General features: G+C 42.7%; 1 protein-coding gene and 1 long non-coding RNA gene across 2 annotated transcripts in view; one reads left to right on the top strand and one right to left on the bottom strand.

Moving 5' to 3' along the window:
* Positions 1-710: 710 nt before the first annotated feature.
* Positions 711-8,931, bottom strand: LOC125160122 (uncharacterized). The gene is made up of 3 exons (XR_007150153.1): positions 8,845-8,931; positions 1,063-1,176; positions 711-851 (listed from the first exon to the last, which is right to left on the bottom strand). It is a non-coding gene; the product is annotated as an uncharacterized LOC125160122 (long non-coding RNA).
* A 750-nt stretch (positions 8,932-9,681) lies between these two features.
* MARCHF11 (membrane associated ring-CH-type finger 11) overlaps positions 9,682-26,418 on the top strand; it is a 104,864-nt gene continuing 88,127 nt past the window's right edge. Inside the window, exons 1-2 of the mRNA XM_047863970.1 lie at positions 9,682-10,363; positions 11,598-11,753. Of these exons, the coding sequence (XP_047719926.1) occupies positions 9,815-10,363; positions 11,598-11,753 (705 nt within the window). The 5' untranslated portion in view covers positions 9,682-9,814. The remainder of the gene's footprint in view (positions 10,364-11,597; positions 11,754-26,418) is intronic.

Genomic DNA, 26,418 nt, shown 5'->3' on the forward strand with positions numbered 1-26,418 from the left:
TTTTGTGGTTAGGTCCATCCCTCTCTCAAAGTCCCTTACCCAAAAAGTTGTCCCTTGGCAATTGCTGATTTTACAAAAAGATGGCGTTTTATGGTCTGTCCTCAATCCCTTTTTGACAATGCCCATGATTGTGGGAATCTCCCACCCACCCATCCACTTATCCCCCACCCCCCCCCGTCCCGCCCCGCCCCGACCAGTATATTGAGCTCATGCTTATAGCATCAAGGATTGTTATTTATTTTTTTGACGTTTATTTTTCAGAGAGAGTGTAAGCTGAAGGAGGGGGAGGGGGGGATAGGGGATCTGCACCGATAACAGGAGACTGACATGGGGCTCAACCTCACCAATTTTGAGATCATGACCTGTGCTGAAGTTGAAGTCTGATGTGTAACCGACTGAGCCACCCAGGTGCCCCAAAATAAGACTTTTTAACTGTATTAACTTATGCCCCATTATTCAAATTTTCCTGCATTTAAGAAGCCTTGTGTATAGCTGCAGTTTATAACTCTTGGTTTTGCATTTCAGTATCTTTCAGAATACAATTTCATATTGTTGGCCTAGCTGGGAAGGGCTACGTTTGGGAGTTCCAATGGACAGGAGGAAGGGGCTGACAAGTACCGCAAATCTAATGGGCTAAAAGTCAAATTCCAAGATGCAAGGAGGGTTGTATCTGTTCATGTCTGTCAGTCATGTTCAGTCATTTCCCTGGAAATGACATTTCTCTTCCTTTGAGGAGTTGCTGTTTGACTGTAACAGCCGCATCGTTGCGTTGAAGGTTAACTTCAGTGGTTGATCAGCAGCTCCTGATGCAGACTGCGTCTATCATGGTCATTTCATGAAACTGTTAAAGTCTGGAGAAAGGGTGGGTTGGGATAGAATTGGAAGTGGGATGTGGAATTTGTGATCTGGTGTAAACATGGAACTGTCTCCACCTCTTGTCTGAACAGGGACCCTCTAAAGGGAATGGGAGCAGACTAGTACCCCTCATGGAGGCGGGGGCCCTGGAGAAGAAAGAGGGAGCCTAGGATTTTATGGGAAAGCAACCAGGGTTCAGGTCAGTACCCGGTTGAAGCCAAGCTCCAGCAGGACATCCTTGTAGGTTTCTGGCTTCATAGCTCCACTTTGCTCAAAACGGTGGGGCAACTGCCCAGCTGCCCAGGTGGTAAGAGAAATATCCTGAGGGAGGGTGGGCAGGGATAGGGAGAAGAAAAAAGAAACGTGGGTGTTTCACGGTACTTTAATTTTTAAGAAGATTTTATTTGTAAGTAATCTCTACACCCAGTGTGGGGCTTGAACGTACAACCTCGAGATAAAGAGTTGTATGCTCTACAGACAGAGCCAGCCAGGTGTCCTTCACTGTACTTATTAATCTTGGATTGTTCCTTAGGGACTCTAATAAAGGGACGTGTGAAGAGTTTGTCTGTCTAGCAAACTAATTTTCTGCTCTCCATCCAAACATCATGGAAGCATGGCTATCTTTAAGTCATTTATGGAACTCTATCAAAAACTTTAAAAGTGTAAATAATAGTTCTTTTGAAATAAGATTTCAGTTAATATTTACTTATTTAATCCACATTTATTGAGTTCCATTAATATCAGCCATCATAGTGCATGCTTCAGAGAAAAGGACCATTTAAACAGATCCACTTGAATTCCAAGTAGCTTACAATGTAGCACAAGGGGGGGGGGACCCAGATAAATGCATACCTAACCACAATGTAAGGCATAATGTGATAAAGGTCCTAAGAAAACCATCTAATTTAACGTGTGAGGTTATTATAAAAATAAATGATTTTCAGCCGAGGGAAATTAGTGCTGACTTTCTTCCAGGTCCTTCTAAAGCCTGGAGTCTCTATCAGGTCATGCTGATGTGATTGCATTCCGGATCTCAGTCAGGTTTAGGATATACAGTGTACACAATAAATCAACATATTTTTAAAATGTTTATTTATTTATTTTGAGAGAATGAGAGCACAAGTAAAGGAGGGGCAGAGAGAGAGAGAGAGAGGGAGAGAGAGAATCCCAAGCAGGCTCTGTGCTGTCAACACAGAGCCCAACATGGGGCTCAGTCCCATCAATAGTGAGATTATGACCTGAGCCAAGATCAAGTCGGGTGCTCAACCGACTGAGCCACCCAGGAGCCTCTAATTCAACATATTTCTATATCTTCAGCTTGTCTGCTAAAATACCTTCTGCATTTCCAAGTTTCAAGGAAGTGAGACCAAGAGAGAAAATAATGTGTTGCTGTTTTTTGTTTTTGTAATTTTTAAATTGAATATGATGTTTTACAATCAAACATGCCCTTAATATATTATTTTATTGTTTTGAAGGTCTCAAGAGTATTGGTGGGGGCGGGGGGAGATATAGGAAGTGTTTTTGGTAGAAATTAGGAAGCTCATTATCTCATAACTTTGATGATTTTGCATGCAAAGTTTAGATATCCCTGAGTGTTCAGAGAAGAGAGCGGGTTCTGGGAGAGATCAAAGGAGCTTAGTGAGGACCAAGGCACCTAGGAAGGGTAGAGGGAGGACTGGCTGGTTGGCTTAGATTTAGAAGCCTTTAGGAGTGGAAATCCAGCAGGAACAGAGAACAATGGAAAGATGGAAGAGGCAAAGATAGACTTGAAGGAGAGTGTGGTACCAAACTTATGGATAAGACTGATAAAGGCTAGAATGCAGTGTTGTGCAAAATCATACAAGGTGCACCATGAGTGATCAATCTGATTGGTCAGATATGGAGACCATCCATCCATATTCCTTCACTTTCCTTTAAAACCAAGGGCATGCATTTTCAAATTTCTGACATCTTCATTGAATGTGAAATCAAGGTATAGGGGAGACAGTATTTCGCCTTCCTCCCTTCTAGGTTCTTTTGGCGGGTCTACTAATTAAGGTAACATGAGACAGATGAATAGGAGAAAAACAAATCATGGAGGTATGGGAGCCCCATGAAATATGAGACCCAAAGGCAAGTGAGGCGGTTGTGGCTTACATGCCACCCTGAGCTTTGGAACGGGATAGAGACCTGGGGCTTGAAGAAGGGAAGGGGGCGATTCACAGGATAATGTGAAGAGCAGATTTCTGTAATTAGATGTTTGCTTTGCCATCTAACTTTTAGATAAAAGTTATCTCTGGTAATAGTTCTCTTTCTGGGCCATGCCCCCTATCTAATTCTTTATGTAGTTACAGGAGAGGTCAAAGTTTTTCTTGAATCTGCTGGGTCTTGAAAGCCTTCAATCTGAAATAAGGTACCTGCCAAAATGATATATTTTGGGATCGTGTATTCTGCTGCTCGTCAAAGGTCAATCAAGACTTTGATATTACTTCTACATGGTAGCAAATGACTAGGCAGCAACTACAAATTGGTAAGAGAATAATTTTAGTTAATTTGGTTAAGCAATGGAAAAAAAAAAGTATTCACATGAAATGGAGCGTGCCAAAATGCTGTAACTACATCCTTCATTGTCCTACAGATTGCGGTTTCACTTGGGAAGTATGGTTTAACCAAATGTACAATGCTTTACAGACAGAGACTGATTGGTTATTACCTGCTTGACTGGACGGAGTTATTCATATACAGTAAAACCTTGGATTGCGAGTAACTTGTTCTGGGAGTGTTTTGCGAGACAAGCAAACATTTCTTCTTTTTTCTTAATGTTTATTTATTTTTGACAGAGAGAGAGAGAGAGAGAGAGAGAGAGAGAGAGAGAGAGAGAGGGAGATCCTGAGAGGGGAGGGGCAGAGAGAGGTGTAGACACAGAATCTGAAGCAGGCTCCAGGCTCTGAGCTGTCAGCACAGAGTCCCATGCAGGGCTCAAACTCCCAAGCTGTGAGATCATGAATTGAGCCCAAGTCCAACACTTAACCAAATGAGCCAATAGTTCTTGAAATTCACTTTGATATATGAGTGCTTTCGATTACAAGCTTTGATATATGAGTGCTTTGGAATGAACTTTGCTCACAAACCAAGGTTTTACAGTATTTGTTCAATAAGTATTGGCTGAACACTACTCTGACCAGGCACAGTGGACAGAAGTCTCCAATGGAGCAAATGCCTCAATAGAAGATGTTAGATAAGAAGCAAACAGGGGTGCCTGGCTGGCTCGGTTGGCAGAATGTGCGACTCTTGATCTTGGGGTTGTGTGTTTGAGCCCCACGTTGGGTACAGAGATTACTTAAAAATAGGATCTTAAAAAAAAAAAAAAGAAGCCAACAGAATACACACAATGTGTAAATGCAGGCATACCTCATAGATATGTGGCTTTGCTTCCAGATCACCATAATAAAGCAAATATCACAATACAGTGAGCCTACTGTGTTTTTGGTTTCCCAGTGCATATAATAGCTATGTCCACACTACACTGTGGTCTATTAAGCATACAATAGCATGATGTCTAAACAAAAAGTACATACCTTAATTAAAAAATTCTTTGCTGCTCAAAAATGGTAACCATCCTCCGAGCTTTCAGTGAATTGCAATCCCTGATCACCATAACAAATATAATGATTTAAAAAAATTCAAGGGGCGCCTGGGTGGCTCAGCCAGTTGAGTGTCCGACTTCAGCTCAGCTCATGATCTTGTGGTCTGTGAGTTTGATCGCCGTGTCAGGTTCTGTGCTGATGGCTCAGAGCCTGGAGCCTGCTTCGGATTCTGTGTGTATGTGTGTGTGTGTGTGTGTCTCTCTGCCCCTCTTCCACTCACACTCTGTCTCTCTCTCCTTCAAAAATAAATAAACACTAAAATTTTTTTTAATTCAAAATATTGTGAGGATTACCAAAACGTGACACAGAAATGGTAGTGCTGTTGGGCAAATGGGACTGACGGACCTGCTCGAAGCAGAGCTACCGCAACCCTTCTATTGGTAAAAAACACAGTATCCGTGAAGCACAATGACAGACAATGAAACGGTGTGCCTGCATGTAATACTGAGTAGTGACATGAGAAAGAATAAAACCGGGATAGGGTCAGAGTTAAAATAGGGCTGGAGGATTCTATTTCTGATAGGAAGGTTAAGGAAGGTCTTTTGGATGAGGTGCCTCAGAGCAGAGATGTGAGTGAAGTGAGGGAAAGAGTCATAAGGAGCCGAAAGAAGGTTGAAGAGGGAGTGTACTTGGCAAGGTCAATGTGGTAGGAGCGAACAACAGGGAAGAGGAACGGGGGCGGGGAGGAAAGCTATGGTCATGTCTTCAGAGAGGTAGCCAGAAGGTAGATAGAAGACTTGAAAGGCATGCTCACATTTTTGATAGTGCACAGGGAAGCCATTGGTGGGTACTGAGCAGGAGCACGCGTGATTAGACTCACATTTGAATTGGATCGTCCTGGCCGCTACTGGGGATGGATTCAAGAGTAAGAAGCAGGGTGACAAGAGGCTATTTTTTTTAAATAACATTTATTTATTTTTGAGAGAGAGAGAGAGTGCAGTGGGGTAGGAGCGGGGGGGGGGGGGGGAGAGACAGAGACAGAGACAGAGATCCCAAGCAGGCTCCACGCTGTCAGTGCAGAGCCAGATGCGGGACTCAAACTCACCGACTGCGAGACTGTGACCTGCGCCAAAGTCAGACGCTTAACCAACTGAGCCACTCAGGGGCCCCAACAAGAGGCTATATGATAGTCCTGGAGCACCGTGATGGTAGTTTGAATTGGGATGTCGGGGTGGTGAAACGTAGTAGTGAAATTTGGAGCATATTTTGAAAGTACACCTGAAAGAACTTTCTGATACACTGAATGCATGATGTGAAAACTCAGTCAAGGATGCCTCCAAGGATTTTGGCTTCAGTAACTGGATGAATGAACAACTAGCTTACTGGCATAACGAAGGTTGGGAAGCGAGCAGGTTTGGGATGTTGTTTGCTTTTGGACTAGGTTGGTTTGAAATGGCCCTTCGGCATCTAAGTAGGGCAGTCAAGGAGACACGGTGACACGTGAGACTGAAGTTCAGTGGACAGGTGAGAGTAGGAGATATAAATTGTGGGCTGGGCTGCACATAGCACTGTTCTATGATGCTGACACCGTTTTAGCTCTGACGTACAACAAAGCTATGCTCTGCATTGAATATTTACAATACGCAGATTGCACTTCACTATCCTCTCTAAACACTCACACTCCCACCCATACAACATAACCTAATTGCTCTATAGCATAGAGTTCTTTTCTCTTAGATATTTGAAGGCAACTGAGGATTCTGTGTATTGTACTTAGCGACCACAGAGACACATGAGTGCACCCCAGCCAAGTAAATGTTCTCTAGAACACTTTTCAAAAAGATGTAACCATTACCATGCGTCCCTGCTGGTTTATCCATCTTTTAATCACTAAATTATTCAATATGTATAATGAATATTTGCTATGAATTTATATTTACAAATATGGTATAGTATATAGCTTAAAGAATATTTTACATCGGTTTGGGAAAGAGAAAAATGTCTCATTAAATAGTTTTGTGAAAATACAAGACTACCTTAAAACTAAATGTCTGGATTTGTGGTGTAAATCCAGAAATACAGAAGGAATCTGAAGGAAAGAAAAGCTAAAACAGAAACAAAACAAATTAGTGCACTCCAAAGGTGCCAACTATACAATTTTGGAACATCTCTAAGAGTTTAACTCGAAAGAATCAAAAGGCAATTCTGAAGAGCTCTCCAGGCTAATTTTCCTGTTGTTAACCCTCCTATTGAAGGGCATATCAAGGTCGTCACACATAATCTAGCTTCAAGATCATTTTGAAACCATTCTGACCTAGTGTAGCCTGGATTGTTTTCTATTTAAAATCCCTAACGTGACCCCAGAGGATAGATTCAGGACAGAGCAACATGGGAAATTCAAGGAGGATTCCTAGAGATATCCATGAATATCACCAAGTAATTTTTTGGGACATACTTGCTTGGGCCCCTCCTAGCTCTCCTTCATTCTTGGATTCAGCTCAAGAAACTTCTGGTATCTAAAGGTTTACAAGTTCATAGTGAAAGGACTGTTTTGGTGAAGGGTACATTTCACTCAGCCTATGCATGAAGGGAGGTGGGTGGGTGGGGGTTAAGATATGACTTTTCTGGCATTTGTTATATTATTCGTATCTTTCTTCTCCTTTACATAGGTTGAAGCAGATTGGATGTGCCTTTCAGCATTTTGGTAGATGCGTGTTGGCTATTGGATGCCTGTCAGTGGCCTGCTGGTGCCCTGATATTCTTTATCAGATGTCTGTGTCTCTATCATCTCTTTTGCTTGGATGCCAGCAGCTAGAGTGGTTCATCTTTTCTGTGCTTCCCAACATTCTATATTCTTACAGCAGACGGTGCATTCAAAGTCACAAAGGTGTTTTTCCTTGATCCATTTAAGATTCACTGAGTTAAATGAAGATCATGAACACATGTCCCTTTTTCAGGGAAGGGTCAGCTTTGGAGGTCATAGAAGCTGGGAAATAATGTTTTTATGTGGTTACTCACCGTATCGATGAAAGTTAATTTTCTCTTCCTAGCATCGTTTTTCAGAAACAATCAACTAAGAGGACACATCCAGCACTGTGGCTCTTTCCTCTTTTATCCATGATACTCTGCTGTCTGAATCATTCCGCATCTTTTATACAGAATCCACGGCTTGTATGCTGTCCTTCAAATATTAATGTACTTTGTCTTGCCTGGTAGAAATTTACTAGTTGTTAATTGAATTATTTAGGGGATTTTTAAAGACAATTTAGACAGCTTTTAACTCAATAACTGAGGATCAAGGCTTATGACTATCTTAAGCCTGTGGCGGTATACAAACGGTGTGCAATGTCATTTTGACAGGTGCAAACATATGAAAACAGATCTACAACCACATTTCTTCAGTGTGGTAAGTTCCGAGGGCATTCAGGGATTATTATTTTAAAAATATGCTTGCTGCCTGCCACTCTGCTACCAAAAATAAGCAAGTCTGAGGGGCGCTAAGTGTTAGAGGACATTCCCTGGAACTATTTCATTCAGGACCACGTGTGACAAAGCGTTTCTGAACTTTTTTGTTCACGACCTTCTTTTTCCGCTTTGCAATCAAACCAATTTATGTCTAAAGACCTGGGACTTTTTTTTTTTTTTTTAACCACGTATACTTTTTACTTCCAAAACTTATAAGAGAAAAAATAATCTCAGCTGTTAGTTTATCTCAGTCCTTTCAGAGCATCTATTAGTAGGACGCGGTGTCACCAGACACACCATTTTAGGAGGCTTTATAAAGGATTGGGGAAAAAAAATCATTGGGTATTTGAGCTGGAAGATCTGGAGTCAGGGAACTCAAAAGTTTTGTCAGTAGCCTATGACCTTGAAGAAGTTACTTAGCCTATCTCATCCTGGGTCTTCAGCTATGAAATGCAGCCCAAAATGACTGCCCAGAGAGAGTCGACTGTGCCAAAGACGTTAAACTGTTAGAAGAGTGAACATCACCATTGACTCGGATAGGCACATTGCACTACGTAAATCCGATGCTTTATGAGTTTACACTGAACGGATTTGGAAACGATTTGTGGAAACGGATTTGTGCGGGCTTTTCCGTCCCGTTCCCTGCAGGTATGGTAATTTATTTCCAGAAAAGAACTGAAGAGAAAGTTGCCCTGCCTATAGAAAAGTCCCAGAAAGGTTTCCCAGAGTGCAAGTGCAGAGAACTGGCCTTGGGCTGCTGGAAACCCAGACCCGAGGACACAGCCACTTCTCAGGGAGGAGAGGTATCATTTGAGTCCTTTATAAAAGGGCGAGGATGAAAGTGACCACCCGCCACACAACGTGGCACCGGAGTTCAGCTGGGAGGAGCCGGCCCAGGAAATGACCCAAGATAGTTACAATGTCACCAAGATATTTACAAATAAACCAGGATACTCACTGCAGGAGGGAGGGGGCGAGGAGGACGCAGGGAAGATTCTGGGGCGAGACGGACAGAGGGAGGACATAGGTTCCAGAGGCTTCGGTTTTTAGGGCTCTGGTGGATCCCTGAGAGCGCCCTTGAGGGAGAAGGCTCTGAGAGGGCCCGGAGCAATCCCCGGGCAGCAGCGGTTACCGTCCCCCGGGCTCGCGCGCCCCTTTCCGGGCCCCTGCTCCGCCGGCTCCCGCGAGCCAGGACACCAGCCTCGCGCCCCTCAACTCCCACGCGGGTCTCGGGTTCGACCACCCCGGCCCCACCCAGCCCAGGGCTGCCGCAGCCCACTTGCCTTCCCAGTAACGGTTTCTGGACCCGTGGCCTCCGACCCCTCCCCCTCTCCCGGCTCCCGGAGCCGCAGTGCCGCGCCGTTAGGAGAGGGGTAATCCGCCCCGGAACCGACGTGAGCGGCCCCGGGGCGGGGTCGGTGGAGGCGGCTCGGGGATCTCCCCTCCCTGAATTCCAGCCCGAGGTCTCCGCACCCCACACGGGGCTCGCACCCGCCTCCTCAGGCCCCCCCTCCTCCGGAGCGCCCCCTCCGCTCCTCCACGTCGGCCCCCTGCCGGCTCCCTCCACCTCCTTCCCCCGCCCACCTCCCCGTGGGGCGGCTCCGGTCCCCCTCCCCCTACCCGCCCCCCCCCCCCCCCCCCCCCCCAGCGCGGCTCTCACGCGCAGCCGAATTCGGCGCCGCCTCCACCAGAGCCGAGCCGGCGGCTCCGCGGAGCAGCAGCCTGTGCCGCCGCCGCCGGGCCCTCCGCGTCCCCTTCCCGTCCCGCCCCCTAGCCCCTGGCGCCCGGGCCCCCCTCCCCACCCTCCTCCCTCCCTCCCTCCACTCCTCTCTCTCTCTCTCTCCTCCCACCCCCTCCGTTCTCCCCTCGGCTGCAGCCCGAGCCCGGCCCGCCAGCTGGGCTGGCAGGAGGGCGGCGGCGGCACCACCATGAGCTTTGAGGGTGGCCACAGCGGCAGTCGGCGCCGCGGGGCGGAGAGCGGGGACACCGAGCCGCCCCCGTCGCCGCCCCCGCCGCCGCCGCCGCCGCCGCCGGGAGAGCCGGCCTCGGTCGCCGCGCCCCCACGCTACCTGCCACCTCCGCCCGCGCCGCCCGCGTCCCCCGAGCGCGCCGCGGGACCAGACGAGCCGCCGACGGAGGTGGTCCCGCGGCGCCGGGGCGCGGACGAGCTGCCGCCGCCGCCCGCGCCCCTGCCGCCCGCCGGCCAGGAGGTGTCGGCGGCTGGCGACTCCGGGGAAGGTCCGAGGCGCCTTCCCGAGGCGGCGGTCCCCGAGGCGGCGGCGGGGAAGGGCGTCCCCGGGGAGCCTGAGGCCGGCGCGGGCGGGGAGGGCGAGCGGCGGGGCGCCAGCGACCAGCCCGAGACGCGCTCGGTGTGTAGCAGCCGCAGCAGCAGCAGCGGCGGTGGCGACCAGCGCGCCGGGCACCAGCACCAGCACCACCAGCCCATCTGCAAGATCTGCTTCCAGGGCGCCGAGCAGGTAAGGAAGGCCCTGCGGGACCCCGGAGGTGCCGGCGGGGGGCTCCGGTCCGAGCTGGACCGGCGCCTGCCCAGGACTGTCGACCTTTCAGCACCACGGACAGCGCTCGCCTCCCGGCTCTTCTCCAGCCCGGCTGGTCCAGTCCAGCCAACTCAGCGGCAGCTACCTGGGTTCCCTTTTCCCTTTCTGTCAAGGCAAATGAGAATGTCCCGGTGGCGAACGCAGGGTTTAATTGGGTCTGCACTTAATTTTTCCTACCTGGTTTTACAGTTACACATTCCTCAGGTGCTTTAATGATAATGTCATAAGTATCTCCTTTGTGAATTGCTACATGGATTTTGGTTTATAGATAGAAACAAATCCTTTTTCCACACATGCCTACGGAGGCAGAGAGTCTTAGAATACAAACTGGGGGTGAGTCACGTCAAAACCAAAAAGGGCAGGGGCTTTACATATTGCAAATTATGTTGACTCACTGATGTGAAAAGCATGTCATAGTGTTTACAAGAGAAATAGGAATGTGCTTTGACCTTGCGAAAGAAAGAGTATTTAGCTAATAACTTCTTTTTTATTTTGTTAGAAACATAATTCTAACATTATAAACTCCGTTAGAGGTACATGCAAACTTCTGTGAGAGTGATCATGGAGGCAGCAGGATAATATACCTCTTACAAAATGTGTGGTCTGAGAAAACATTAGGTTTAGTATTTTTAAAAGTAAGGAAATTGCATAAGAATATGCAGGCTTTCAGGAATATAGTGCCCTAAGTCAATAGTTATGATGCTACATTTAGAAAAAATAAAAGCATAACGCTATTGCAAGCTACTTTCAGGGATGCCATGCATTTCTTCTTTAGCAATGATTAAGAATAACTGCAGAGGAAATGCATCTGACCATCCACTTAAAAGTTATTAAAGAGGTTTAATAGTACAGCTTTCCCCCAAGGGTATTGGGAGCTATATCTTGCAGACATTTTGTGTGTTGGTAGAACATTTATGTCATAACATCAAGCAATATCTTTGAAATAGTTTTAAGACTGTAGTTTCATTCCCATCAGAAGTATAAAAATTTAATTTTCTCATGTAGATTGATGCTTGTATCCATCTGGGTAAATGGCTTTGAAAGAAAAGAAAGCAAGTGTTAGTTTTTTTTTGTTTTGTTTTGTTTTGTTTTGTTTTGTTTTTTTTAACAGAGACACAAGTACAGATATTCACCTGAGGTGTTATCTTTTCAGGGGGAGTTGTTAAATCCCTGCCGATGTGACGGATCCGTTCGGTACACACATCAGCTGTGCCTGCTGAAATGGATCAGTGAGAGGGGTTCCTGGACCTGTGAGCTCTGCTGTTACAGATACCATGTCATAGCCATTAAAATGAAACAGCCTTGCCAGGTAAACATCGGTGACATTTCTTTTTCCTGAAATGATCTTGCTAAACATGTGTGCACTTGAGTTTAGTTATTATGAAGGATACCGACATAATGGTACTCAAAAACATTTTATGCAAATCAAAATAAAACCAAGATGAAGAATTTGTTGAGTTGTGCTTTGAAAAATCTGTGACACTTTTTAATCTGAGGAACTCAAGAGACATTTTATTCAAATGGTTTCCATTATTAATTTGTTGCTCTTCGATAAAATGATACCCATCTTTGCTTCTAAAAGGACAGGTTGGTAAACTGTGAAATACTTCAGTTAAATCGATTTTATTAATTGGACATGTTACACTATTTTTATAATATTTTGTTAATTGAAGCTTTGAAGCATGAATGGGCTGCATTGATGGAAAACACATGCATGTAAAGTAAAACTTTACTAGTCTGGAAACTTCAGTTGAGTCTTTTAGTTTTAATCTGAAAACTAGGCTCTTCACTTAACTAGGTTCTTTTTTGTATGATGTTACATTTAGAAGCTTTGGCTACTTTAATCATTTGTTGTGTTCAAGTACATAGTGGATTCAGAGGTATTGCCAACAGTTACTCTCAATAATACCACTGAAATTGTGTATATTCTTAAACTTTTTGTGTATAATCACATAAAACACAATTGCCATAACCCTAAAAATACCCTTGGAAAAATAGGCTTTCATTTTTTTATGGTGGGGCTGATTCAGGTTCTTTGAATTGATCGGTGGGATGTAAAATTGAAAATATTAAAAATGATGTATTAAATTAATGCAGAATAGTGTGTGACTGATGAGATCTGGTAGTAACCTGGAGCTGAAGTTAGGCAGACATAAAAGTGGAGATTCAAAACAGAAACAAAGGAAGGAAGACAAAAGAGGGAAAAGGAAAAGTTAGGAGGGGAAGAAAGTCATAAAATCTATTTCTGCTTACATCAACAAATGCAGCTTGCATTGAATAATATACAATAAGTGAGACTGTTAGTGATCGCAGGGGGACCTGGAAGCTGATATACAACTGCATTCATAATTTAAATTTCATAGATTTTAATTTGTGCATCCTTCGTATGGTTTGCAATTAATTTGCATCTCTGATAGTCACCATTTAAAGCATGATTAGCAGGCATGAAATGAAAATATGAATATTTTCAAGTTGACCTAAGGCTTATAAATAATTTGGAAAGAAGAGTAACTAATGTGGAGGAGTGATGTTATCATGCTGAAGATAGGCACAAACCTAGCACATTTTCCCAGAACCTCTAATTGATTGAACTACTTGGGTATCAATTTATGGATATATCGTAGCTGTCTTGAAAAACACATGGAACCGTGTCCAGATACAAGGATAAGAGTCGTATAATTGGATCGACAATAATTCTATGACTAGAAACATGGGGGAGATGGGAAAGAGGCAGCTTTGGGCCTCCAGTGAAAAAGTCCCATGAGAAGTACCATGGCCAGATGTTCAGGAGTTCAAACAGAATGCTAAGTATTTAAAGAACTTATGGCTACTATATCTTAATTCACGTGGGATGATTAATTTTGAAGTAAATAGAAATAGGTCCTTGATGTAATTTTAAAATACAGAAGAGACAAAGGGCTAGGACAAAAAAATACTGCTTACTAATTCTATAGCAAAATGAAGTGATTGCTACTATGTTTTGTTTCATTCATAAAAGGAATCATTCAGTGTCATTTTAACAAAAGCTGTTCCTCAAAATGTGTATATGATATGAAATCAAAACAACAACAACAAAACCAATGAAAACCCCAAACCAAAATCAACCCAGTGTTACTAATACACTAGAACTAATTTTATTACGACACATGCGGATACTGCCGTGCTCTGCAACCTGACCTGTTTGGTAGAGTTAACGACCAAATAATATTTAGAAACAAAGTTGATATAAGTCTGATAATGATAGCACAGAACATGCCTGAGAAATAGCCCTCCAGGACTATGTCATATGCATATAAAGCTTAGTGCCTTAATGAGTGGAAATCAGTTATAAAGTTCCTAAAGTGTGGATTCTTCTACCTAGGAGCAGGTTATTCTCAGATAAAGTTTTATTAATCGTCTGACATTTCTGTTACGGATGACCTACAAACTGAGCATTTACTCTGATTTTTGGTTTTCTCCCTTGCCGGTGTGAGGCCGATCAGCTTTAGCATTTATCACATTCATGCTTTTATGACCTGGCAGAAATCCATTTCTTCATGGTGTAGGATCAAACAGGAAGTATGCTGTGGCACTCCTCTTCTTTCCACATCCGTCTAAGTATGGAAGGTTACGTATGTCTTAAGTATAGAGCCCTCCGTAGCTGTGAGTGGGTGGTTCCTTGGATGTAGAACAGAAGAGAGAATAAATAATAATATTAATAGAGAACATTTGCTGAACACTTACTCTGTGCCAGGCACTGTTCTAAGTGCTTTACATATGCTGATACTGATATTTAATCTTCCTACGAGGTAGGGAAAAGTATTATCTCTGTTTTACACAAATGGAAACTGAGACACGGAAAAGTTATATAACTTCTACTAGGTACATATCTAATCAAAGGCCAGGATTCAGATTTAGTCAGGCTGGCTCTAAGATCCATGGTCTTAGTCACCACGTCGCATATTGGAAAGTGTTCTCAATTCCATCATGGCCATTTCTGGGCCTATCATGGCTTATCCTGTGTTATGCTGAGTCCATCAGGAACTGGTTTTTAGCCTGGGTCTCTAACATGGTGTAGAAAGGCTTTGACTACTTGTTGTTACATAACAAAGCACCCCAAATACTTAATAGTTTAAACAACAATCACATTATCTCTTCAGAGTCTGGGTTGATCGAAGTCAAGTCAGCTCGTAGGTTCTTCTCCATATGTGGTGTCAGTCTGGAGCTGTAGTCATCCAGAGGTTTGACTAGAGTGGAACATCCAAGGTGGCTCACTTATGTGACTTGTTCTTGGTGCTGGCTGTTGGCTGGAAGCTCATTAGGGGCTGTCACCTGGCACCTCGGTTCTCTTTCCACGTGACTTGGATTTTTCACAGTAGGTTGTTGAGTTCCAAGCGCATGAAAGCAGAAGTTACAGATCGCTTAAGTACAGTTTCATGTATGTTGTATTCTCTTGATTAAAGCAAGTCACAGGACCAACCCACATTCAGAGGAGGGAAAATAGACTCCGCCTTTGGAGTCTGTCCTTCTTTTAAAGAGGGTGGCTATCTTTAATCCACAATAAAAGATAGTTTCTAAAATGGCTCTAACTACCCTGGTCTCTGTATTAAGTACTCACTAGGCCCAGATAGGTCCACAGGCACCATCATAACTCCCCTCCCAGGGCTCAGAAATAAAAACCAAGCTTGAAAAAATGTATAGGAGGTTGACTCATCAGTGATGCTTGATGCAGACCCCCCAAGCACTTCCAGAAATGATTATGACCATGAGGTACCTCCTGGTGCTCAGAGGAATATGGGGACCGAGAAGGGAAAAGAATAGCTAACCAGAAGCAGGTGTATGTGCGAGGGAAACATGCTGCAGTGAGTCTAGAACTTTAGTTTTACTTGTTTTTCTCATTGAGATTAGAATTCTTTGAGAATTTGGGTCTAAAACTCTCCATTCCATTGGGTTTTAGCGATTCTCAGCAACATGACCTAGTAGAAAACGGATGTATCCTCTAAACATATTTAAGCCTTAATTGCTGTATCATTAGCAGTGGAGTTAATTAAGACATTCCAAGTAATTAACATGCATTTACCCTCCTACCTACTTGCAGAATCTATTTTATTGATTAGCATATTCAAGATGACGCGTTAATAATATTCTAAGAGTAAAAGCTAATTGTTTTGAATCTCATACTATGGTATAAAATTAGTGGAATCTAAGGACATATAAGATCAGTTTTATCTTGAGATGCTGGTGACATTAACTAATTAAGCTATATTCAAGGTTCTGAATTCTTTCAGTGCTTTTTGCAAGGAATATAGACGGTTGAAGAGATAACATTTATTTGGTAGCATATTGTAGGAGAATCTTAAGACTTGTTATAAAAGACCTCACTCCTCAAACATAGGAAAATACACTATAAATGGAAGGTACCTGGGACAAATTACTTAACTCTTTGTGCCTCAGTTAACTCACTTTTTAAAAAGTCGTCTCTATACCCAGTGTGGGCTAGAACGCACAACCCTGAGATCAAGAGTCATAGGCTTTACGACTGAGCCAGCTAGGTGCCCTCAGTTAAGTCATCTTTAATAGATCCTAATGGCATCTATTTTATCCATTATTTTGAAGACTAAATACATAAATATATGTAAAGTGCTAAGAATAGTGCCCAGTACATAGTAGGTACCATTTTAATGTTAGCTTTGATTATTATTACTTGTTCATTCAGCTAACAGATGGGGACCTTCAGTCACTCACAGGTCCCTGTTGTTTCCTTCAATCTCTTGTCACCAAAATGAAGTTAATGACTTCTCTTTCCATATCACTCTTTATCCCTGGATGTTGACACCCCCCTTTTTCTTCGAGAGCACATCTCGGTGTCTGAACAAATTTATTTTTGTACATAATGAATAAACAGCATTTTAAGAATCAGGTGCTATGCTATATAACAATCTCAGCACACAAGGGCGTATGTGCTCCAGGGATAATGTCCCTCCCCGTGGGTCCTTATTGGAGTCTACTCATAATCGGGAGTTATGACATGTTAAGGTTATGTTAAGTTATGACATGTTAAGGCACAGACTAGTGCGATTCAGTTTCTCAGGCGTCATTTGTTTATACTTTGGAAATGCCCCTACTGAGTGGGGTGTGCCTGTGAGCAAGAGGAGGTTGGAGAAGCCCCAGAGATCCCTGGGGGGCAATCACAAAGAGGCACAGGCAGTTGGCTGAGCGTCAGTCAGTGAATGGTGGTGCCCATCAGCTTTCCTTCTCCCCCCTTACTTCAAGTACCAAAGGAAAGGGCGAGGAAGGAACTTGCCTCGGACAGTGTTGAGAGTTGCCTGGGGGCCATACACCTTTGTGAATATTAGGCCCCTGGACATTTTTACTAGCCTGTAACATTTTTTATCAGCATTCCCCTTACTGCTTTGCCTTTCAACACTCAGTGTGCTGTCAGCAACAGGTCTTCTCATAGCAGTAAGAATGACTCAAAGTCTCCTAGGAAGGAGAAGGACTTGAGAGCGGTTTTCATTTCTGCCCATATTCTCAAAACCCCGGGGCTCATCGTGACAGTTTTGAATTAGAGAGGAAGTTGGCACCAGGTGGGTCCCTCTTGGCTAATGTTCCGGACCTTATCTGTACAGCCTTTATAGAACCTTAACTTCTCAAGGACTCTGTGGTCGTTATTTTCCCGAGTGGGGCTGTGTCACGGAAGGGGTGGTCTACCTTCAGAAGTGATGCAGTCATTCTTGTGATGTAACTGACACACAGCAGGAGAAGTTGACAAGTTATTATAGAAAATCAAGTGTGATTTTGAACATGTAGTAAGAAGACATCAGAGCATGAACTGTATCGCTTTTGCATGCTGTCATTTGAAATACTTCAAAATACTTCAAAATACTTCAAGGCGGTTTCCTTTTATGGGTCAAAAATGTCTGCATACATACCACCTGGCTGACATGGTGAACCGCCCTTTCTCTGGTTTTCTCTAACCCCTGCTCTCTTACTAACATTCGCTGCGGGCTTAATAGCAAATGGCAAGCTGAGGAGAAGCTTTTCGTTACCATGCCTGAACAACTGAGAAACAGCATTAAAATGTAATATTTAAATGCATATGTTGGCATATTTTATAGGTAATTAAAAATGTCAAAATAAACAAAGAACACATCATGAGGCAATTTGCTCGCCTTTGAAATTATTTTTGTTCCATTTGCTTACTAATTCTCAAAACACATGAATCTTCATTTTACTCACTGGAACAGATTAATGATTCTCTGCTGAATAAAATATGTAAATTATACTTTGTGTACTACTTATAAGCCATCTTATTTATTGTATAGGCCACGTGTACAGTGATGTTACAATTTGTCTCAAGGCCGGATGGTTCTGAGATGGCAGTCAAACAGATGGAGTCCATTGAGGCATCTTGCGCTGGTGTTGACCTTTGCCCTTTACCAAAAGAGGACTGGGATGATGTTGCCCGGATGGTGGTACTTTCCAGAACTGTCTTCTATACCCATTTGCTTTTCTACACTTCCTAGCTCTGGTTAAGTGTATTTCTATTTTGACACCTCTCTCTTCTTCACTTTCTTGGCCCCTCCCCAGTTGCCCTTGGAAGAGGAACCCCCCCCCCCCCCCCCCCGCACCGCCGCTGCCAACCAGGGGTGGAACTGGGCAGACTTTTTGGTTAAAGCAACTTACGGTGGCAAGAAAATTGGGTAGTGGTTGGGTAGAGGAACCTTGCAATGGCTCCAGAATGTCTTCACTTGATAACATTAATCTTGGTACGTAAACCAGAGGTCAGCAAATCTGTTCCGTAAAGGTCCAGACAGTAAACTTGAGGCTCTGAGGGCCTAAAATATTATGGTTCCTGTCCTAGCACGAAAGCAGTCATAACCATCGCGTAAAGGAATGAGCGTGTCTGTGTCCCAGTGAATCTTCACTTGTAGACCTTGGAGGTTGAATTTCACATAACCTTAACATGTCAGGAAATAAGATCCTTCTTTTGTCTCCCCCGCCCCACCCCACACCGCAGCGATTTCAAACGTAAACACTTGTGGGCACCACAGAAAGAGGTGGATTGCCAGCTGGATTGAGCCCACATGGGTTTGACAGTAGTTTGCCAACCCCCAGTTTAAACAAATTAAGTATCAACATGGACTTCGGTATTTTCTGACCTCTTAGAAAATGAGATGGGTGAAGTGTCCCCAGATTTTTATATGTTTCTTTGTAATTTTGAGTGAAATCATCATACACTTGCATCATTCAGAAAATGGTGGGACTGTATCTCCATAACAAAATGCTATCAACTTTACACTAAATATTAAAACCATTGTTTCTTCCGAACAGTTTCTTGGTTGTATTGAACTCAAAGCCTCCATTTCCAGGAGCTGCTTCAGTTAAGTTAGAAGCAGAAGGCGGAGACATCCCAGAAGAAGCCCTCAGTGTCCCTGGAGTAGGCCACCTTCTTGTCCCTTTGAGTTGTAGAATGCATTTTGGAGAGTGTTCGCAGATCCATCCCTAAAGCAGGTCCTCCCAGGCTATCTGCAGCCCAACAGGTATGCTTAGAACACCCACTTTTGAATGTTTGAAAATGTTGTTGAGTTTGATTGGGGTTTCCAAGCCTGCCTTCTGGGAGGACAAGCTTATCAGTGAGTGGGAGGGGTTTGGGAACAAATTCTGTAACACAGCTCAACAGAGTTTGGGAAAGCTTCTCTTTCTTGGTCGCTTTGTGGTCATTCAGTGGCTGTTTGTAGTACGAATGAGTGAATGAATGAATGAACGAGCGTCTTAGTAGGATGAACAGAACCAGGGGGCCATGTTCATATTTGTGCAGTGAGAATACATCTCAAGGAAAATGATCGAACGTGCGTTCGATGCTGGCATGCAAGCCATCTATTGGCTGTGAGTTTTCAGCTTGTTCTTAAGTTGCTTTTCTAATAATTCTCTTCTGAAGCTGTTTGGGCAAGTATGTTCAGTTCTTCAGACCACAGGAAAAAGCCTTGAGAGTAATACAGAGATCTATTTTTAAAAGCCTAAAACTGAAAGGAAAAAAAAAAACCCACAAAAGTTTCCAGAGAGACATGTCTGCTCTTTTCACAAAATAAAATGTCATGAAAAAAGACTCTGTAAATGTGAAATTACACATGTGTGACACACTTGCTTTCTTGAGGTTGTCACTGGTTGGAGGATTTCATCTAGCATTTGTTCAGAGAATCTGAATAATCTGCTGGAAATTTTGCTGTATGATCATGGGTATAGATGAGCTGCTAAGAACGTCTACGTGGTACAACTCTTGGCGTGGAATCTGTCACCTGGCTAAAAACAAGGTGAATTTTTTTTTTTTTTTGACAAATGGTTTGTACAGTTGTGATGTGACTCCAAAAGTGCTTTTCTACTGGTGAGAACAATACTCCAACACAGAGAGACACGGAGGAAGAGAACAGACTCTCTTCTCCTTGCTCATTTCCTGCTTGGCACGTGGCTTTACTGTGATGTGACCAACTGGGTTCCCTTCTATTTTCGGACCCTGTAAGAGTAGAATGGTGCAACTGAGGAAGGGGGAGTGTGCTTCTGACCGTTCGTAGCAGCAGGGAGTGGACCCGCAGGAGATAATCGCCTATAATTACACGTAAATGGATGGTAGTCCCTGGGGTCTCTCCAGGAAAAACTGCGCTATGGCTTGTGCTTTCTGTGTCCTTGGATATTTGACCACATGGTCCCTGCCAGAGCGTAACTTACAATTCAACAGCTGTTCTACATGACTTAGCCCGATGAGGTCCCGTGTAAGTAGAGGTGGATGGCGCCTCAGCACGAAGCAGCTCACGTAGGAAGACATGGCCCAAACCTGAAGCATTTCTATGCAGGCAAAGCCCAGAAGAGAATTTACTGAGGATTTCTGTCCTTCCTCTTAGGTGTGGTATGCTCTGGGGACTAGCGTCTGAAAACCTGCTTTCTCTCCAGTGTTTATCTCTTCTATCAGTTCTCTTGGCTAAAACTTGGGCAGTGTGTTCTTATCATAATAATAGAGTTTCATTGCCTTCCTGTGCCCTTTGGTTTCCTTTCTCATTTTGGTATGCTAATTATGTGCAAGTGGCCAAAGCTTAACTTGGGCACAGGAGGCCCTCCCATATGCATCTAGCTCTTATTACAGGAACCCTCTGGGCGCTCCTTTGTTATATATGGACTTGATCTTGTGCCATGATACTCATTTGTGTCGTGACTCTGAGTTACAATATAGTTCAAATAAACAAGGAACTATTTCTTCAAGAAATTTATACAGGCTCTCCTTGGTTTGTTCAGCCTGTTAAAAAAAGATTTTGTTTTTATTATTTTTTTAATATTTATTTATTTGGAGACAGAGAGAGAGAGAGAGAGAGAGAGACAGAGTGCACGTGGGGGAGGGGCAGAGAGAGAGGGGAGACACAGAATCCGAAGCAGGCTCCAAGCTCTGAGCCATCAGCACAGAGCCCGACTCAAGGCTCGAATTCAGGAGTTGTGAGATCATGACCTGAGCCAAAGTCGGACGCTCAACAGACTGAACCACCCAGGCGCCTCCAAAAAAGATTTTTCAGAATGATAACCTCTCTCACAAGTATCAGGGAATTTTACTTATATTCTTGTTGAAAGAATATTCTAGAAGCCACAGGAGAGTACTTTTTTCTTTTCTCTCCCCCCACCACTCACTCCCCAGTATTAACTTCTTTTCTATGTTACATTTGCAATTTTTTTTACATAAATATGTATGTAAGGAATCTCTTATTAATTTAAAGAAAAAATAAAGAACATAAAATATTTATAGTAGAATAGAAAAAGAGCACAGGATTTACTAGGAATACATGGAACATTCAGTAAATATTTGTTTCATGCTCATATTCCATCTTTTTCTTATTTTCTTGACAACATTATCCCCTTACTTTTTTAGCGGAAGCTCCAGTCCTTTGGAGAGGAAGGGTTATCTATTCTTACCCACATTGTATCCCCTAGGATCAAGCATTCCCAAGCTCAAATTTGGAAGTTGAAAGAAAATCCTTTTTTTTAAAATTAAATTAAATTAAATTAAATTAAATTTATTTTATTTCGAGAAAGAGCACATGACAGCAGAGGAGGGCAGAGGGGGAGAGAGAAAATCTTAATCAGGCTCCACGCTCAGCACGGAGCCCAATATGGGACTTGATCCCATGGCCCTGGGATCATGACCAGAGCCAAAATCAAGAGTCAGACACTCAACCGACTGAACCACACAGGTGCTCATGGAAGTTGAAAGGAAATCTTGGATGTAAAACCACCTTTTCATCCTTCTGAAACTGTTTTCTTGTACCCTTCATGAGGGCCTCTCAGTCCTGCTGCTAAGGCTTCTATTAAAGTCATTTTCAAATCTAGATAAGACTTCTCAGCAATTTAAGTAGTATAAAGAAATGAAAAAAAATGCTAAGCCAACAAGATTACAACTAATTGTGTCAAGATTTGTTGCGTACATTTGGATGACACGTGGTTCTTAGAATATGGTGGGAAAGATTCTTGGATACTGAAACTTGTTTGACTGATTTGGTGAAACACATAACAATGGGTGACTAATCTCCCTACTTCCTGCCCACCTCTTCTCTCTGACCTGCACCCTACTGAGACTGAAGGTAGTATCTGTTACAGATAAGGACATTTGAGATAGAAACATGCTACTTTCATTTTGGACATGATTAAGCTCTACTATAGTAAACTTTAGGAGGAGAAAACTAACCATTTCTTGAGTTGCTTGTAGGGAAAATTTCAATGCTAAGTGATGATGAATGTGTGGAGATTATTGATATAACGGGGCATAGGGCATAGCAATGTGCATTTTTGGTCTAGAAGGTGACTTCACTTGTGTCAAGGGGTAGCCTCAAAATATTTCATCTCTGTTATTTCTTACTAAGAATTATATAATTAATACTTTCCTGTCGATTATTTTTTCATGCGTTCAACATATTAACCTCTATCATATAGCAGGCACTGTTTTAGGCCCAGGAGCAAGGTAAAACAGGCAAACCTCTGCTTCTTATTTTAAATTCTTGATGGTGAGGGACAGACCATAAACAAATAAGCAAATAAATTTTAAGAACTAGGTAATTATAGATTATGTGAATACTTCTAATGGAAATAAAGTGAGCGACTAAAACAGGGCAAACTAGACTCAGCCATGTGGTGCTGGATTAGAGTTGGAGACGTCAGTACAAATTCATGTTTTGCTTAAGATAGATACAACTATTTATAGCTATGTGCTTATGCATGGGTTAGTATACGCCTATCCATTGCCTAGCTCTGTCTGTTGAGAAGGCCTAATAGTAGTGACACTCCAGTAATAACAAACCCACCTAGAGCCAGATCTTAGCTTCCAGTACCATTTTCCAATAAAAGGAATGAGTCACATACAAAATGCTTATTCTTACACAAAGTGGGTCGGGAGTGGCTTGTGCTGGAAAGTCAAGAAGTGCCCAGAAACCAAAGGGTGGAGGCACAGCAGAGGGACACAAGGGCCAACGTGAAAGAGCCCCCAGTGGCAAAATCTGGAACAATTTGAGGAATGAAATAAATGACGTAGTATAAGATTATAACTCAAACTACAATATGAACAGCCATGAATGCATGCTGATATAAATAAGTGATAAATAAGTGAATGGGGGGGGGGGGGAAGAGACAAATCTCCCTAACTGAAGAATGCTGAATAATTTATTTGCTTACTGTCCCCTCCGGGAGGTGAGGCGCATCTCTGTGCACCCCTTGAGTGTGGGCTGTATTTAGTGACTTGTTTCCCAAGAGTAGGTTGGTTATAGGGTGGGAGGAGCCAATGGAGTAGCCTTCCAGTGGAGAAGCCTGGCAAATTCTGCCTTATCTAGGTTTATGTTAAACTTATGCATGATAAGTCATATTCATAACATATGCCCTTGTTATGTTGTGATGAGACTACTTGACCTCTATGGTTTTCCTCTTAGAAACCTCTAACCTAGTCTAATAATGACAAAACCATCAGCGCAAACCAAACTGGGGGATAGTCTACAAATGCCCCTTCCACATTGCGAAGGAAAAACAAGGAAAGCCCGAGAAACTGTCACAGACCAGAGGGAGCTAAAGAGATGTAAGGACTGAATGTAACGCGGTGGTGTCCTGGATGGGATGCTGGAACAGAAAAAGGCGGACATCGGGGAAGAATTAGTGAAATCCTAGTGAAGTGTGGAGCTTAGTTAATAAGTGATGCACCACTGTTAGCCTATTAATTGTGACCAATGTGTCAGGGTAATGTAAGATGTTAACAGTGAGGGAAACTGTGTGCAGGGTACAAAGGAACGCTTTACACTATCTTTGCAACTGTTCTGCAAATCTAAAACTGCTCCCAAATTCAGTTTATTAAAAAAAATTATGGGGAAGCCTAAGTCCAACTAGATAGAAGGGGTGGGGAAAGTCTTCCTGAGGAAATGACATCTGAGCTTAGACATAAAGGTTGATGATAATCCCACCTTTGAAAAACTCTAAAGAGCATGTTGAAAGGGAGAGCAGCTAAACCATAGACTGTGAGTAGGAAAGAGCTGGTATGTTCAAGGGAGTAAAAAGAGACCATGACTGAAGAGGAGCAAATGATGTCTTCAGGGAAGCAGGGGTGCACTTCACCACACAGGCCATTTGCATTTCATTCGTGCATTTCCTCATTCATGAGGAATTTGCATTTCATTATAAGGGCAGGCAGAAGGCTCTGGAAAGTCGCAGTCAGTGGAGTGATGTCTTTTGTTGCTTTGTGGAGACTGGGTTGGAGAGAGGCTGGGCTGAGGCAAGAATGCTGTTAGAAGGCTCCCTTGGTGAATGGGTGGAAGGACAGAGCAGTAGGTCATGATGGCAGCAAACATGAAAAAAAGTGGATCCACTTGAAAAACGTTTGAAAGTAGAAGCAGCAGGTGTTTAAATTTTATTTTCATTTGTGTAATTCATTTGATGATAGAACATCTGAATTGACCTGAAGCTATTGATAGTTGTTATTGATCAGTTAAGGTCAATATCCATATTTTTGCTGTAGAGATACTGTGATTAGAAAATAGGATGTTGACCTAGATAGACCCTGCTGAGGATGTGGAATGTTCCATTTATGTTGAAAATGCGCCGTATCATATTTTAAAAATCTGGACAATTTCAAATTTGAAACATGTATGGCCTAAGGTATTTTGGGTAAGGGATTTTGGCCTAACATATGGTTTGTCCCAGAGACTGTTGCATGCATTTCTGAGAAGCATGTGTATTCTGCTGTTGTGGCGTGGTGGGTTCTATAAATGTCTGCTTGGTGTAGTTGATTGATAGTGTTGTTCAAGGCTTCTATTTTCTGTTGATATTCTCTCTAGTTCAAAGTGGGGTATTGAAATCTCCAACTATTATTGAATTGTCTGTTTCCCTCTTCAATTCTGTCAGTTTTTGCTTTTTGTATTTTGGGGCTCTGTTATTAGAAGCAAATATGTTTATGAGTGTTATACCTTCTTGAGAGATTGACCATTTTATCATGACAAAATGTCCTTCATCTGTAGTAGTAGTTTTCATCTTAAAGTCTGTTTTTGTTTGATATTGTGGTAACAATCACTGGCATAGCCACTCCAGCTCTCTTTTGATTACTGTTTGGATATATATATATATATATATATATATATATATATATATAATTTTCATCCTTTTACTTTCAGCCTATTTGGTCTTTGAATCCGAAGTGTATCCTTGCAGACAGCATAGGGTAGGATTGTTGGCTAAGGGAGCTTGAACCTGCATATGGTTATTCCTGAAACAGAGCCTCATGAAAAATCAGTAAGAGTTGGTGAGCTAGCTTTCTTTGTGAAGTTATCAGCTTAGGAGATTCTATGATTCTGCAATCATGGTGATTATGTAGTGCATGAGATTAAGTGTTTCAGATCCCTAATCAAATAGTCTCTTAATCTGTGTGTTGGTGCAGTTGTCCTCTCCCATCATTCATGAAGGAACTATGTGACTTTTCATCATCTTCTTTTTCCCTGATCACCTGAGACTTCGTGTGAGTAATTGAGGAGTTTTGGGACTCTATGCTTTTCAAGTATCAAGGAGATACTTACTGCCATTCATAAATATCCAACTGCTTCTTCCAGGTCTCCAGAGCGTCCTGGGTATGAGTATGTTGACACAATTAGCCTTTGTAACTTAAGCCCATCCTTTAAAATATTTGTTGCACATCTTCTAGAGGGGTTGATATTATATGAGGGTCAGTATAATACAATAGAAAAAGCATGGACTTTAGCAATGTGCAGACCAGGGTCCAAATTTTAGCTCAACCTCTAACAAAAGCTGTGTGACCAGCAGTGACATTATTATATTAATTCTGTCATATTGTTGGGGAAAGTTAAATCAAGTAGCATTCTCAAAGTTGTTGGCATTTGATTGTGCTTCATTAATTCCTGACTTCTAACCTTATTAGAACAAGTGTTGTAACAAATACAATTCTGCCAGATTTTGTGTTTGTTGTTTATTCATTCTTTAAATAATCCAACAAATAATTACTAATTGATGGGCACTGTTCTAGGGGCAGGAGATGAACAAAAAAGTAAATGAAAGAAATAAAATCTCTGCCTTCAGAGGGCATACAACCCAGAGAGGGAGACAGATGCTATACAAGTATAAATTGCAAGTCAAATAATTAGCAAACTAATTAGGAGCAAGTGCTAAGGAAAAAAATACCGGGCAAAGAAGGAGACCTATAAAATCTTGGGAAGAGGTGGTTAAATTTTTAGGTACATTGGTCAGAGAAGGCTACCAGTCCCCGATCTTTGACTTTGATTGACAGAATTTTCAAATTTATGGCTTTCTAGAAATAGGGTATACTAGTGAATGATTACTTTTCCTACTGAAACACATTTCATTCTGGGTTTCAGTTTTCTAGGAACTGGAAAGGTCAATACTTGTAGCTTATAGTTTTATAATTTGCATCAATATGTTAAAAGCCTTTATAGTGGCCAATTCCCTCAATCCACTGTACT

This window comes from Prionailurus viverrinus, chromosome A1, assembly GCF_022837055.1.
Source record: "Prionailurus viverrinus isolate Anna chromosome A1, UM_Priviv_1.0, whole genome shotgun sequence".
In the NCBI taxonomy this organism is placed as follows: domain Eukaryota; kingdom Metazoa; phylum Chordata; class Mammalia; order Carnivora; family Felidae; genus Prionailurus; species Prionailurus viverrinus.